At 47.1% G+C, this 14,872-nt stretch overlaps 1 protein-coding gene across 1 annotated transcript in view; it reads right to left on the bottom strand.

Annotated features, from left to right (window-relative positions):
• Positions 1-14,872, bottom strand: part of GOLGB1 (golgin B1) — a 959,320-nt gene that overhangs the window by 493,540 nt on the left and 450,908 nt on the right. The window contains exons 12-13 of the mRNA XM_069629448.1: positions 10,804-12,748; positions 6,406-6,584 (exon numbers count right to left, since the gene is read on the bottom strand). Of these exons, the coding sequence (XP_069485549.1) occupies positions 6,406-6,584; positions 10,804-12,748 (2,124 nt within the window). The remainder of the gene's footprint in view (positions 1-6,405; positions 6,585-10,803; positions 12,749-14,872) is intronic.

The following is a 14,872-nucleotide window of genomic DNA, read 5'->3' as shown; positions in this document are numbered from 1 at the left end:
GAAGCGTACAGGAACAGGCCTTACCAAGGGAAGCAGAATGCGTCCCCCATGCTCCATGGCTGCTGGCAAACCTTGCACTTGGTGTTCGTAGCTGTTGCAAACAGATCGATCCGGGGACTACCTCACTTGAGGAAGAGGTTGTCCACTTGATACTGCTGAAGCTCCCACTCGTGGCAAGAGCACAGCTCCCTGCTGAGGGAGTTGGCAACAGTGTTTTTGATTCTCGCCAGGTGAAAAGGAATGAGGAACATCCCCTGGGCGACGGGCCAGTGCCACAACTCCTGCGCCTCTCTGGAGAGCGCCAGGGATCTGGTGCCCCCCTGCTTGCGGATGTAAAACATTGTGGGGGTATTGTCCGTGAAGACCCTCACCACTTTGCCCTTGAGGGACGGAAGAAAAGACTTGAGGGCCGAAAACACAGCCCGTAGTTCCAGTCCATTGATGTGTAGCGCCTTCTCTTCCGGCAGCCACAAACCTCTGGCGTGGAGACATCCGGTGTGTGCTCCCCACCCTTCCAGGGAAGCGTCCGTCGTGACTGTTTCCTGGTATGGAGGGTTCTGGAAAACTGTGCCCCCGGTGATGTTTGAGCACACGCCCCACCACTTTAACGCTCAACAGAACTCCTTGTCGAGCACAATCTTGTCTTTGAAGCTTCAGGACACCTGCATCCAACGGGCGTCCAGGAACTCTTGGAGCAGTCGCAGTCGCATCCGCAACCTGCAGAGCTGGACCAGGTAGATGCATGACGACATCATGCCGAGCAGCGACTTTATGGTCCTCACCATGGCGATTTTCAGTGCTAACAGCCGTTGCACTTTTCCCAAAATGCCTGCTATACTCTCCTCCGACGGAGCTGCCAGACATGACACTGTGCCGAGCCTGGAACCCAGGAACAGCGAGTTCTGCGATGAGTCAAGCAGGATTTTGCATAGTTCACCAGCAGCCAGATGGTCTTCTCTGTGTGATCGACAGCGATGTCTTTCGACTTGGCCCAGATGAGCCAGTCGTCGAGGTAAGGGTACACATGAACTCCCTATAGTCGCAGATGGGCTGCCACCGGAGCCAGGCACTTCGTAAAGACTCTGGGCGCCGACTTCAGTCTGAAGTGGAGAGCCTTGAACTGGTAGTGCTTCCCATGTACAACGAAGCGCAGGAACTTGTAATGTTTTACGTGAATGGGGACGTGGAAGTACGTGTCCTCCAGATCCAACGATGACAGAAGGTCTCCCTCCTCCAGTTGGCCGAGCATGTGCTGCAACGTGACCATCTTGAATTTCTGGGACTTTATGAACTTGTTTTGTCATCGTAGATCGAGAATGGGCCTCAAGACCCCAGTCTTCTTTCTTACCAGAAAGTATCTTGAGTAAACTCTGGAACTCCCCCGGAGTCGCTTCAGAACCAGCTCTCTCGCCCCTTTTCTTAACATGGTCTAACCTCCAGCAGCAGCAGAGTGATGTGCTGTTTCTGCCATTCTACTGGTGGTATTCGCGGACACTTTTGCTGAAACCTGTCCGTGGGCGAGAGCATCCATCAATCAGTGGAGATGTTTTCCCACATGCTGACAAATTTCGCCAGCTGGCCTCCCACCGGGGTGCAGGGGTGGAGGCCCGACGTCCTGGCCGGTTCAGTCCTGCTGGGAGGCCGGCGTGCCGCCCTGGGAGGATTGACAATGACGGCGGCCACCTCCGAAGGCTTGGTACGACCCTTGTAGGCTTCCTGGGTCGTGGAACCGGAGGGATGGCGGTAAGAGGGCGATCCACCGCCAAAACTCTTCGAAGACCTCACGACTTCCCTCAGAAGGGGTGAAAGGACAGACGGTGCTGTTGCAGCGTGCCTAGGGCACGGGCCGTCTCTGTGTCAGCTTTGATGGCTTGAAGCGATTCAATGACTGCCTTGCCGAAAAGATTGTCTGCGTCCAACAGCATGTCCAGGACCCTCGTCTGGACCTCTTCTCTTAAGTTGGTGGCCTTCAGCCAGCCACGACGACGGAGGCAAACCCAGTTTCCCATATGGAGGAAGCTCGTGTCTGCAATGTCCAGGGCCACGGTAATGGCGTGGTCCGAACTCACCTCGCCCTCTGCAAGGATCTCCATTGCCTCTACCCACTTGTCCTAGGAGAGGAAATCCAGAATCAGAGCCATCTTGTACCATAGCTCCCGGTCGTACCTAGCCAAGATCTCTAAGGCATTGGCTGCCTTGACTGTCGTCGCCACCAATTAAATGACCTTCCGTCCTACAGCGTTCAGTTTCTTCCCCTCGCCGTCCGGGGGGACCAAGGTAGACGACAGATTGGACAACTTCTTCCTAGCCGCAGCCGAGAACACAGAGTCCGGCGATGGTGAGACCGCAGATTCCGGCACCCAGTATTTCTCTAGCCGGTCCGTCTTCGCCGGGGCTGAGGCAGGGTTCTTCAGCAGAGCCAGCCCTTCATCCCAGACATCGTCCAGCAGCGGTACTGACAGAATGGTCTTCCTTTTCGCCCTCCCGGCGCTGATACAGGAAACCATCTTTATTCTTCTCTTCCGGAGTGAGCTAGAAGCGCTCTGATGCACGGTCGATCATGGAGTGGAAGGATCCCACTACATCCGGAGGAGAAGCCCTTGGTGGCAGCAAGATTCCGCCATCGTCAGTGTCAGTCTTCGCTGTGTCCTCTCGGCCCCTGGGGGGGCGGAAGGGGCAGTGACGGTTGGCGTGGAGGCGTTGGGGGTCTTCTCCTTTTCTTCGGCAGTGGTGGCCCCGGTGTCATCGCCGGTGGTATGGCTGGTGGTGCCTCTGGCATCCTCTTCTGAATCTCCTACACCAGTGTGTGGAGGGCCGAGAGAATATCATGCAACAGATCTCTGTGCCTGGGGGATAGGGTCGCTGGGCCCAGCGCCTATGGCATCATCGCCGCCTCCGGTGGGCATCTCCTCGACGTTCTCGTCGTCATCACCACCACCACCACCCTCCTCCGGGACGGTCTGGACGGAAACTAGCTCTTCCCGTCGGACGAAGAAATATCTGCCACCCCCTTCTTCTTTGGGTCCTCAGGGGTCGGCTTCGGGCTGAGGCCCAGCATCCTCTTCTCCGGGGTCTTCTCCACTGGATTGGCCGAAGCCTCCCGCCTGGGAGGAAGAGCCACCCTGACCGCCACCGGGGTACCCTGGGCCGGGTCAGCCCCCTTTGCCTTCGATATACCGGCAGCAACCAGCTCGATCGACGAGGACTATTTGGTCTGGATCACCTGGGCCTTAACTGGCAGGTTGGACACCTTCTCCTGTCTGGCCTTCTCTGGCTTTTCCCGCAGCTTCCCCGGGGTAGCTGACTTTCTACTCGACGAAGAGCTGGAGCGATGGCTGGAGATTGAGGCTGATGGAGACGATGAATGCCCCTGACGATCACGGGACCCGCTTGCACAGCAACCCCGACGGAAGCAGACTTGTTGTGCTTGGCCTTGTCTTGAGTCCTCACGGATGGAGTGCCCTGAAAGGACTTAGAAGCCTGCTCTGGTTTGCTGGATCTGGAATGCCACTGTGAACCACCCGGGGTAGAGGCCCTGGCCTTGAACCATGTCGCCAGCCGGACGTGCCGATCCATCACTGTGCGCTTGGAAAAGCCACAGCAGGTCTTGCAATCTTCCTACTTGTGCATCGGGTGAAAACAATATAGGCATTGGGAATGTTTGTCATCTGTGAAAACCTTCCGTAATTCACAGCTGGTGCAGAGCTTGAAGAGGGAATCCCCCACCCTCCTTCTCCTCCGACATGATCCCGTGCGGTGTAGGCCTGAGTGCCTTCTGGAAACTTCCAAGAAGAAAACACACAACGATTTTGCCCTTGATGAAAGATGCCGAAAAACTGGTCCCAGTTAGTCGGATGATTAGACGATGGAGCACACAAGCTCGATTTGAACAAAAATAGGGTTTTCCTAGCCAAAAAGACCAGAAAACGCAGAAAGCTCTAGGAGCGAAACACAAGGACTCCCAACACTTGAACGTGCAGTAAAAATCTGAAGATGGCTGCCAGAGGAGGGGCTTAAGGAGAGGGCAATCATTGGCTGGGGCAGTATGACCCAGAGCGCAGTGATTGGTTTATAGGAGAAAGACAGTTTATAAACTAAAGTGAAACTGTTTTTTATTTTATCGCAGATTCCTAGCCTGACGACGGGGAATATTCATGAGCATGTAAATCCATGCCAGCCCCCCTTCCTGGAGAAATACAGGCTTTTTCCTAGGTATGATTTACAGGGATCCAGTGCAAAAGGGCTTGAACCCTTGAACCCTTGACCACAACGGCCGGAAGAAAAAAAGGAAGCATAAGCAGCCTTCCCATGATGCAGCCCCTCAAGCCAGCAGTGAAAACACCAGCAAGGAAGACTAAGGGAACATGAATTACCCCGGGATTGCTGGGACTTGGTGGAGATAAGGGGGGGTGGCACAACCACAAAAGGACAGACCCATGACGAGGGTGGAGGTGGGTGCAACCCAGCATTGCCCCACAAGCAAGTGAGGTAGGGTGTTGGTTTCCCACTACTCTTCCAGGCAACAGCAGTGATTCACAGAGAGGAGGGAGACCCTGGTGGAAAACAACAAGAAGCTGCAGTAAAATAGCCTAGAGATGGTTCCAGCAAGAAAGGCTTGAACCAGCACCGGAGTGGAGTCAGTAGGAGAATGCATAAAGCACGGCACAGACTTCTAGGATCAGAAAACCCCAACTGGGATATCCCCAGGCCATGACATCCAGCCAGTGATGCCAGATAAAAGGCCTACAAATGAACAAAACGGTGGAGAAACTCCTCCAGCAGGACAACAGTACTGATTCTTCTAACTTCCAGCAATAAGAGAGTGAGCAGTGGGAGGGGAAAATCCTCAAACACCACTGCCGTTAGGGGCTGGCCAAAGCCAGCCCACCAATCATTAAGGGAAGTTGGGGAGTAAGTAGTCAAATAGCCAACCATTTTGGTTGGCCATCGGGATGGCCACTCAGCCTAGACCACCTGCAAGGGAAGTGAGACACACACAGGTCGGCATAGACAAGTTAAAACAATATGGAGGATGCCATGTGGGCTTACAAGTCCATGTGATCACAACTGTTCTTTCAGGCCTACCTTGTGGCTGCTCTGAACAAAGGAAGCCCTAAAATACAAAATGTGAGAGAGCAGGACTTCAAATAATACACTGGTCCCCAACAGCTACCAAAAAGGTGGACTGGGCTACTAGTGTAGTAAATTGGCTTGCACCCTCGATGAAAGCAAAATAAAATTACAACTGCCACCAGCTACTGTCTAAAAATCAATGTAGGAAAGAATAAATGTGGTGCCCGAGGGTCACTTCTGTGACTGCAAACCTTATGGGCGACCCAATACAATATACCTTAAGTAAGGTAAAAAGGGTTGAAATAGTAGGGGCACTTTAGGAGAAGTCCATCTGGCCACCAAAAATAGGTCAGTCATTCAAAAAAATAGATTGGGAAAGCAAAAAGTTGAGGGGGCCTAGAAAGTGGCTCCAGAAGCCCCCCCAAAAAAGGAATTCTGGCTTAACACAAATCAAATGGATTTTCAATTTGGCTGTCAAATTGTATTGCAGAAGCAAGTGGTTTACAGGTCAATAGCACAGAGACAGCCCTGTTGGTAGGAAGCTAGGTTCTGTGACACAGTATCATTGAGAGTTCTTCCAACCAGTGGAACTGATTTAAATGGATGAATGGAAGAAAGGGAACCCGTTTTTAACCAAGGAAATAAACTGCAGTAAAACAACTAGTGCTTCTCTCCAGTCAAGTGATTGGAAGGAAGTCTTTTGGTATAAAACATTACTAAGATAGAATTTATAGGGCCACTCGTTAGGTCCCTCAAATTAGAGCTTTTCCACTATTTTTATTTTTGATCACTGACCTATTTTTGGTGCTCTGAGAGATTTCTACTAAAGTTCCCCTGATATTGCAACACTTTTTGACTCATTATGGGTACATGGTTGTGGGTTGCCAATAAGGCGCCCAGTCCCAGGGATGCTTTTTAAGCACCCCACTTGTGAGTGATATAGGGTGATTATAACACTGTATATTGTTTTTGGGCAGTAGGTTGGTGAAATATCTTCAACTTGCTGACATCCCTACTCGACCCAGAGACTACTAACGTAACATGTTCTAAACTCTTTAACTGAGAAAAACGTAACAATTAAGGCCGCCCTTTCATTAAATCACAATGTACATGTGCTCACTGTTTAAGAGGCATTCAACTAAGAGTTCAGGGTATTGGAAAGAAAGCTAAACATTACGTTTACACCTAGAATTACTCCCTAATATGCTGCAGGCTGAGATAATTGTGTGGTCGAGGAGCTATAGGAAAGAGGTATGGAAACAGTGTTGGGTTGTGTACAGTGAGAAGGTGTATGAGCCATTACAGAAACATAAGGGTGCACAAACCTCATACCTGAGTGCTAGAAGTTCCTGCTGCTGTGAAGCACTTTCCTTCCTTAGCTGCTCCTGTAGACTGAGCTGCACCTCCAGCTGCTGCTGAGACTCCTCTAGCTGGGCTTTCAGCTTGGTGATATCAGCCGTCTCCTCTCCTATCCGCAGGTACTGTTGCTGCAGGTTCTTCAACTCCTTCAACTTCAATTGAAGGACATACCATCAGACCCAGATGTGAAAATCATCAAGCGTCAAACCCATAACAAGCCATATTAAACACACAATTGACCTAAAGCACTTGCAGTTATATAGATCAATAGCAATGTACAGTCCAAGACTCATGAAACAGGCATGGCCACTTAGTTACTGCAGCCAAAGAACCTACAGTAAACAAGGTCAACCACAACTGTAGTCTAACCTCAAAGACAAACACTTGTCACTTACTACTTTGTGGTAAACAACAGTTGCATACAGAGCGCTCATCTATCACAGAGATTCAGGATTCCCAGCAAGATCACTGTTTCAAACACATAGGGCCTGATTCACAGAGCGTTTTCCTATGTAATTGTGCCATTGTAGAAAACTTCTGTGAATCAGGCCCTAACACACCTGATAAGAAAGGGAAGCCAAACCGGTCTTAAAGGTAAGTAATGTGGACTGAGCGGCAAGGGTCAACTGTCAGGTGGGGGTAGCAGGCTGGCATAGGTACAATTAGTCCACAGACTTATCGCTAGAAAATGGATACACTGAAAAATATATAATTTAGGGCCTCATTACAAGTATGGTGGCAATTCTGTGTTAAATCAGTTGATTTATCACCAAACTCCCTTACCGACAATGTCACTTGGTCCCATTGGTTTACGATGGAATTGTAAGCGAGGGCAGTGTTAATAAAAAGGGAAATAGATCATTAGTGGGCCCCACCTTGGTAAAAAAGGATACTGAAATTATTTATCAGATATGTGCTGCACACTAGAATTCCACTTGCACTACGGATCTGATACTGGTCTGGAAACACTGGCAATAACTTTGTCAGCAGGTGGGTGAAACCCCAAATGGAAAAAACATTTAAACAATATGTATTTTATACTTCCATGTATACAACAAAATAAGTAATTTTAATTAACGATTGCTATATGAATTGTTGAAACAGGAAATGTAATGCAACACCACTGTCCTACAGTATAAAAGCACAGGCTTTATTCTTTCGATCCAATCCATTTCGGACATGATGTCCTTCAGGGATCTGCCTACATAACACCTTCTTATTAGTCTCAAAGATGATCAGTGTGTCATGTTTTAACAGTAACCTTGATCTGCTACCGCACATGTTTGTGTCTGAAATGTTATTCAGCAGTAAATAAATACCTGTGTGGGGAGAGCAGACCAAAATAATGATTTATTTTGACATATACATGAAGTATAATACACATATATTGTTTAAATGTTTTTTTTTTCATTTGGGGTTCACCCAGTTGCTGGCAAAGGTATTGCCAGAGCGGGGCAGTGTTAATCCCCATTTTAGCAGTCCATAGGACTCCATTGGTATTTAGGCAGAAGGTAATTCTGCTGTGTTAATTCTGCCAAAATATGCCTGAAAGTGTCAGATTTACATCCAGTATGGTGCTTGGGGAAAATCCTCCACTTTAAGGTGAAACTTGTAAACTAGCAGTATGGTAAAAATGGCAGTAATTTTGTTACTGCCAAAAAAAGTGGTGTAATGGAATTAACACCTTTTTTCACCCAACGCCAAACTTGTAAGAGGCTATACATTTCTACCAGATTAAATAAGTACTTGGCACATAAACAACACAAAACAATAGCACAGCACCCCAATAGCCAGACACCACCCAAAACCCACAAACCATTTCTGTTTTCTATTCAACACTCCCACATTTCACACTTACCATACACACCCAGATGGGCTAGAGAACTACTCTGCTAAACACCCAAAATGCACATCACAAACTAACCAAATCATAAACCCAACAATCTCGAACACTAAATGACAGAAAGGCTGAATGCTGCCCATCCAGAAACAAAAAGCGCCCATCGCACAAAACAAACACCCACCCAGAAAGCTCACTACCAACTGCACCTCCTGAGAGGTATTCTTCCTTTCCTCTCCTTCCCACAGAAGCACACTGTCTACAGAGCTCTGGTTCTCTCTAGGCTTCACTACTGTAACAGCCTCTTTTTAAATCTGCCCACCTCTAATCTCTGTCCTCTGTGCAGCTCATCCAGAACAGGACTGCGAGACTTGTCATTGGCCTCAAGCCCAGGGATCATATCTCTCCAGCACTGGCATCTCTCCATTGGCTCCCAGTGGCTGCAAGGATCAAGTTCAAGACCCTTTGCATTGTCCACACAGCCTTCGGGGGCCTGGGACAAATATATTTCCTACTTTCTCTTTGGAAGTATGTTCCTTCCCGCGCTCTTCGCTCCTCCACCTCCAACTCCTTGGGGGTCAGTCGCTTTTCCAAGCAATGAGTTGGGGGGCAGATCTCCCTCTTTGGCTGGCGCCTCCCTCTGGAACAGCCTCCCTGCCTCTCTGAAACCTGAGCAGAAACATCTCTGGTTCCAGAAGCAGCTCAAGACTTTCCTCTTTGCCTCTGCCTTCTCTCTTCCTCTTCTCCCTGCTGATCTCCTGTCTGGTACTGCACTGCTTACCTGGCCACCCTCTGAACCACGGGCCTGGGTCCCTGTCCTCCCAGTTGCACACTTGCACTGCCCCCTGGCAACAAATGCACATGGGGCTGTATCTGCAACCCTACAGTGCCCCTACCCGCACTTATCAAACACCTGTGGTCTGCACTTACCCTTTCACTGCCACCTGCTGGCTGCACTTCTTGTTTTCCCATGCCTTGTCCTATGCAATGCACTTGCTCCTCCTCCCCTTCCCCTGGCACTTTTTTTTCCTTCTCCCTCCCCTGCACTTGCACGATCTCAATGTCACTTGGTCTAGTAAGATAGTTGTCTTGTCCTCCCTTTGTTCCCCTCCCTTGCCTCGTTGCGCCTTGAAACACTTGTGTATAGGCGCGCTATAAATGTCTTATATCATATCATGCACAGGCACCAGTAACTCTTCGTTCTACACACATCAACAGATAAGCGCACAACACCTATCCTATCTCTCCCACTCTCACTAACCAACCCACCCCACTTTACCTTACAAAGCCAAAAGAGCACGTGGAGACCATGGCAGCAGTGTGTGGTACAAATCAACTTAACATAACACAGTATTGAATAACACACAGTATTTTATATAAACAGAAAATGTCTTAAATACTTTGTGGGCCCACTATCTCAGATAGATACAGAACATAATTAAACAGCAATAGGCAAGGGGAGACAAGGGCTAAGACAGCAATTACAATCCCCCATTGGCCTGCACAATTAAAGACACAACCCACACCGATTATACATGGTAGGTCATAGATTAGGTGGTCAAAAACCTAACACATGTAGGTAGGAGATAAGAAGAAAAGGCAAGCAGACGTTTTAACCTACCAGGAAAATAGTCTAAAAATCCCTTAGGCCCACATCAACACTCCACATTAATTCTAATCCTCATGGTACTACAAATTCACACATGATAATTACACATCGCGATAGATGGTAGGAAACCTTTCAGAACCATAGCCAAAAGGCATCCATTAATTAAGGATGCATTTTAGAACAATTTACTTTTGCAATAAACTTCAGGGAAATATTTACAGTCACCAAAATAAGTTAAAAGAGGGACTATCCCGGAAACCAGGAGCTGAGCAGCCCCAGAGGAATCAACCCCTAAGGAGGGCTTCGGCTGCAGTGTATTTATGTCTTGGGTGTATATGGTACCACCAACCTCGTTAAGTCTGTTAGAGCTTTCTGTAGCAATGACAGAACTCCCCAAAATGTACAAGAGATGCAGGAATAAAAACGAGATGCTGGAATAAGAATGAGATGCAGGAATAAGAACAGCAGAACAACTGAGAGCAAACGCAAAATAATGGGCAACCCAGATTATAAAATGTGGAAAGAATACGTGATTAAAAATAGAAAAAGCAATACAAATACTAGCTTAAGGACCGTTGAAGAGCAAAGAATAATTAGAAAGGAAAGGAATATATTCGACAAACAAAAGCAAAATAAGAAAGCAATTGCAAAAAGAAGACCAGAGACTTGAGAGAAATGAGAATTAAAAACATGAGCATCAGACGGGTAAAACAATGACTAAGCAGGCAACACATGGCATATATAGTCACGAGGAAAGAATGCACAGCCCGACAAATGCTTAAAACAACTGAAGGGGCTATTAGAGTTTTTGTAGTGACAAGGGGTTACCCAGTTTGCTTAGCATTCTACGTTCTATTCCTGAAGAAATGTAGTGACTTCATCCACATCACAAGATGAAGACAAAAAAAGATGTAGGATTTACCAGGCGATCTCGGTCATTCTGCAGAGAGGAGAGTGCATTTTTCATGCTCTGCACCTCAGCCGGCGTGGCGGTTGCTGAACTCTGCTGTTTGTCATCCTCCACCTTCCTCTGTTTGTCCAGCTCTCTTAGCAGTCGGTCTCTCTCATCTTGCAAACTACCCATGGCTTTGGAGAATGACTTTAGCTGTGTGGAGTAACTATCCAGCTCTGAGGACAGACGCGAAACCTCTTCCTCTTTAGACACAAGTGTTTGATTGAGCTGCTCAACCTGGGAGAGAAGATCCTGCTCAAAGGTGCTGCTCTTCAAGGAGGTCAGCTGTGTGGTCAAGGAGTCTCTCTCCATCATGAGCAAGCCTTGCTCATCTCTTAGTTGAGTTAGTTCTTTCTCATGCTCTACCACCAGAGCCTCTTGAATGGCCAGTTCAGATGAGCATTTCTTTTCCAGGTCTTCAAGTCGTCCCACTGCCTGGTCCCGACTGTCCTGAAGAGAGCTCATGGACTTCCCAAATGCCAAAACCTGTGCTTTGAGGTCAGTGTTTTCATCCAAAACAGTTAAAAGCCTCTGTTCCATCTCCATAAGGTCTTTGGCCAGTTCTGCCACCCTCACTTCTGCAGTTTCTGTCTCATTCCTCATGATCCCAGCATCATGCTGTAGACTCTTCAGTTCTTTTTCATGCTTCTCCTCCATTTGCGTAACCTTCGTATCAGCCTCGCTCTGGATGCGGAGTCTGCTTTCCTCAAGTTTAGTTATATTATCCCTAAGGGCAAGAAGTTCACTGCTCAGCCCTTCAACCTCCTTTTCCTTCTTCTGCAACTCAACCTCTAGTTCAAAAAGCGGACCGTTTCCTTTCAAGGAGGTCAGCTCATTGTTTAATTGGGACACACACAAAGTTAATGTCTCAACCTCACTGGCCACTCTTTGCCTTTCCTCTTGCAAATCAGTTACAGTCTGCTTAAGTCCTTCAATGGTTGTCACAGAGTCCTGCAGTTGTCTCTCCAAGGTGATCTTTTCATCTCCCAGGCTGTGGATTTGCTCCAGCTGAGCTTTGAGTAGCTGCTTTTGCTGAGAGTCCTTCAAAGTGATTACCTGGTTCAAGTCTTCTCTGTACCTCACTAACTGAGCTGCTAGTTTAGCATTTTCAGAGTTCAGGTCGTCCATTCCACTATATAAACCTCGGATCTCTTCTTTAAGCTCATTGTTTTCAGCAGCAGCTTCTTGGATGAGTTGGTCCTTTGCAAGAATTGCTGCCAGATGCCTCTCCTCCAGCTGTTTATACTCTTCAAGCACACGGTCTCGGTCATCCTGCAAGGAATTCATGGACTTAGTGAAGGAATCTAGCCGGGCTTTGTGCTCTTTGCCTTGCTCTTTGGTTGTCTTCAACTTTGCTTTAAGGGCTGTCAGATTGTCTTCTAGTTTCTTTCTCTCTGCTTCCAGATTACCTTTTTCTTCTGCTTCCACTCTGATTTGATCCTCTAGCTCTTTTACCTCATTGCTGTGTTGCTGAAACAGCTCAGTGGTGGCAGTTAAAACTGCCTCCTCTTTGGCAGCCAGTAGACCTATAATACTCTGATCCTTAACTTCTATCTCCCCATGGAGCCTGTTAGTTAGATCTTTAGAAGCCTGCAGGTCTGCTTGAAGCTGCTCACAGCTAAACTTAGAGTTCTGCATTTCAGACTCCATCTCCTTGACCACAACCTCCAGCTCCGCCTTTGTGGACTCACATTTTCTGAAAGCATTTTCAAGCTCCGTCAGCTGCTCTCTTAGTGTCTTCCCTTCTTCATCAAGCTTAGATAGCTCGTCCTGGCCGTCCCTGTGAAGCTTCTGAGAATCTTCTAGCTGCGAAACAAGTTCTTTCTTTTCTAACTGTAGGGTTTTCACTTGTGTCTGGTGATTTGCTTCTTTGGTCTGTAGTTTGGATTCCCAATCCTGCATGTCATGCTCTAGTCTGAAACAAAAAGAAGAATTAGAAATACATGAAGCACACAAAGCTGGTTTCAAGGTATAAGTACATTGAAAACAATGTATACAACAATTACGGAATTTCAGGTAACACCTCATTCACCTCTCTTGCCATATGCACATAAATTACAGGCAATCATTCGTCTGAGCCTGCTCGTCATTTAATCTGGTCTGTTTGGAACCTTTGTCGCTCATTGTAGCGCCTATGCTTGGATCCACTCAAAGCACCATTCATAAATGCAGGACTGTGAAGATCTGTCTGTAAATTGTTTAAACTTGATGTCTTTATGCACATGAGCCCTTCATTCATTTATTTACTGGTGATTTGTAAGGTGCCAGCTGAAAGCACATGTGGTACCCCAAAGAGAAGGAAAAGGAAATGGTACAGAATCAGATCATTCAGAGCCTTGGAACATCCTGGATCAAGCCCTTACCATTAGGGTGAGCCAAATTACTGCCAGTCAAGTGATATCAACCACCCACACACCCACCCCCAATTCTGCTTCAGCAGTTGACCAAATTATTTTCCTAATTCACCCTTTTTGGGGAATTTAGTTACTTTACCTAACATTTCGGATTTTTGTCAGAAATTTAAAATGTCAATGCTCCCTCCCCCCTAATTAATGTATTGATGTATTTTGCATTTAGTGTGATAGCCAAAACACTGCACAGAAGGACATCCATGGTGCAATACATACAGAACAATGATAATAAGGACATAACCTGTAGTACATGAATACTTCAATGGCTACCAATAAGGTAGATAGGGCTACTAATACAGTAAAAAATAGGCTGCGCCCTGAAAAACTAAAAACTTAAAACCTACTCTAAAACATTGTAGGGTGATAAAATCCCTGTAGGGCCAACATGGAGTGCTTAAAAAGCACCCATGTTCTATACTCAAAAAGGTTTGCAATGGCAGGGAGACTTCTATAGAAATGAGGGGAAGAGAGAGGAAGAAAGAGGAGAACAGAGAGGGGGAGAGGGGAGAGGGGGGTTGGGAAGGAGGGGGGAGAGGGAGAAGGAGGGAGAAGGAAGGAGAGAGAGGGAGAGAGACCGAGAGGGAAAAAGAGGAAGAGGGGAAGAGAGGGAGGAGGGAGGAAGAGAGTGGGTAGAGGGGGGAGAAACAGGGAGAGGGGGCAGAGGGAGAGAGAGGGGGGATGAGGGAGAGGGGGAGAATGACCAAGAGGGAGAGAGGGAGAGGAGGGGGCAGGAGAGAGTTGATGGACAACAGAGTCAGGCCCAGAGACACAGAGGATGGCAAGAGACTGAGTGAAAAGCCAGTGAAAACTATAGAGTAGCCTCCTGTATGCTTGATAAATAAAGTAGCTGTACAGGCACCTGCCAGTGCTTACAAAAGAGCGAATAAAATTACTCTCCGGCACCCAATGAGGCAACTGCATTCCCAACAATGCAATCTATATTACTGGAATTACGAGCAATTAAGCCTTTTATGGAAACCACAAACATAAGACTGCTGCAGTTAGATTACAGGTGGTCATGTTTTGAAGCAAGGGTGGAAGTGAAAATGCGAACAAGCAATGTGGATGATGTTAAGATAAGAGAAATTAAATCAAAATCTGTGGTCAAAACTTTACAGAAACGGTCTGAAATTCTGGAAAATAGAAACAGGCTAATCAATCTGCGCATTGTTGGACTACCGGAGGGGGTCGAAGGTGATAATCCAATATTATTTGTAGACACCATGTTTCCGAAGCAGCTGGACCTTCCTAGCTTGGTTACGCTAAATATTCAAAGAGCTCATCACATTGGGTCTATCGACTCTTCAGTCAGTAGGAGTAACTCTTCAAGAACACTAATTTTTGCGCTACTAGATTACACATACATCCAGATTATACTTAAAGTCAAACAGGAAAAACAACTAATTTGGAATGGATGTAAGATTTACATTTCCTAGGATGTGTAAAACGTGACTGCCTCAAGAAGAAAGGAATTCTTAGCATTTATACTTGCTTTCAGACAACTAAATGCTAAATTTGGCATTATACATCCGGGTTTCCTGAAAGAAACCTTAAAATCAAACTTCAACTTTTGAAAACACCATGGTTCTGCAGCATTTCATCAGTACTCAGAAAATGGAAGAAATGGA

This window comes from Ambystoma mexicanum, chromosome 12 (genome assembly GCF_040938575.1).
Source record: "Ambystoma mexicanum isolate Mex_15411 chromosome 12, UKY_AmexF1_1, whole genome shotgun sequence".
Classification (NCBI taxonomy): Eukaryota; Metazoa; Chordata; class Amphibia; order Caudata; family Ambystomatidae; genus Ambystoma; species Ambystoma mexicanum.
Note: the sequence above shows the minus strand (reverse complement) of the source record. Positions and strands in the feature narration are given on the sequence as shown.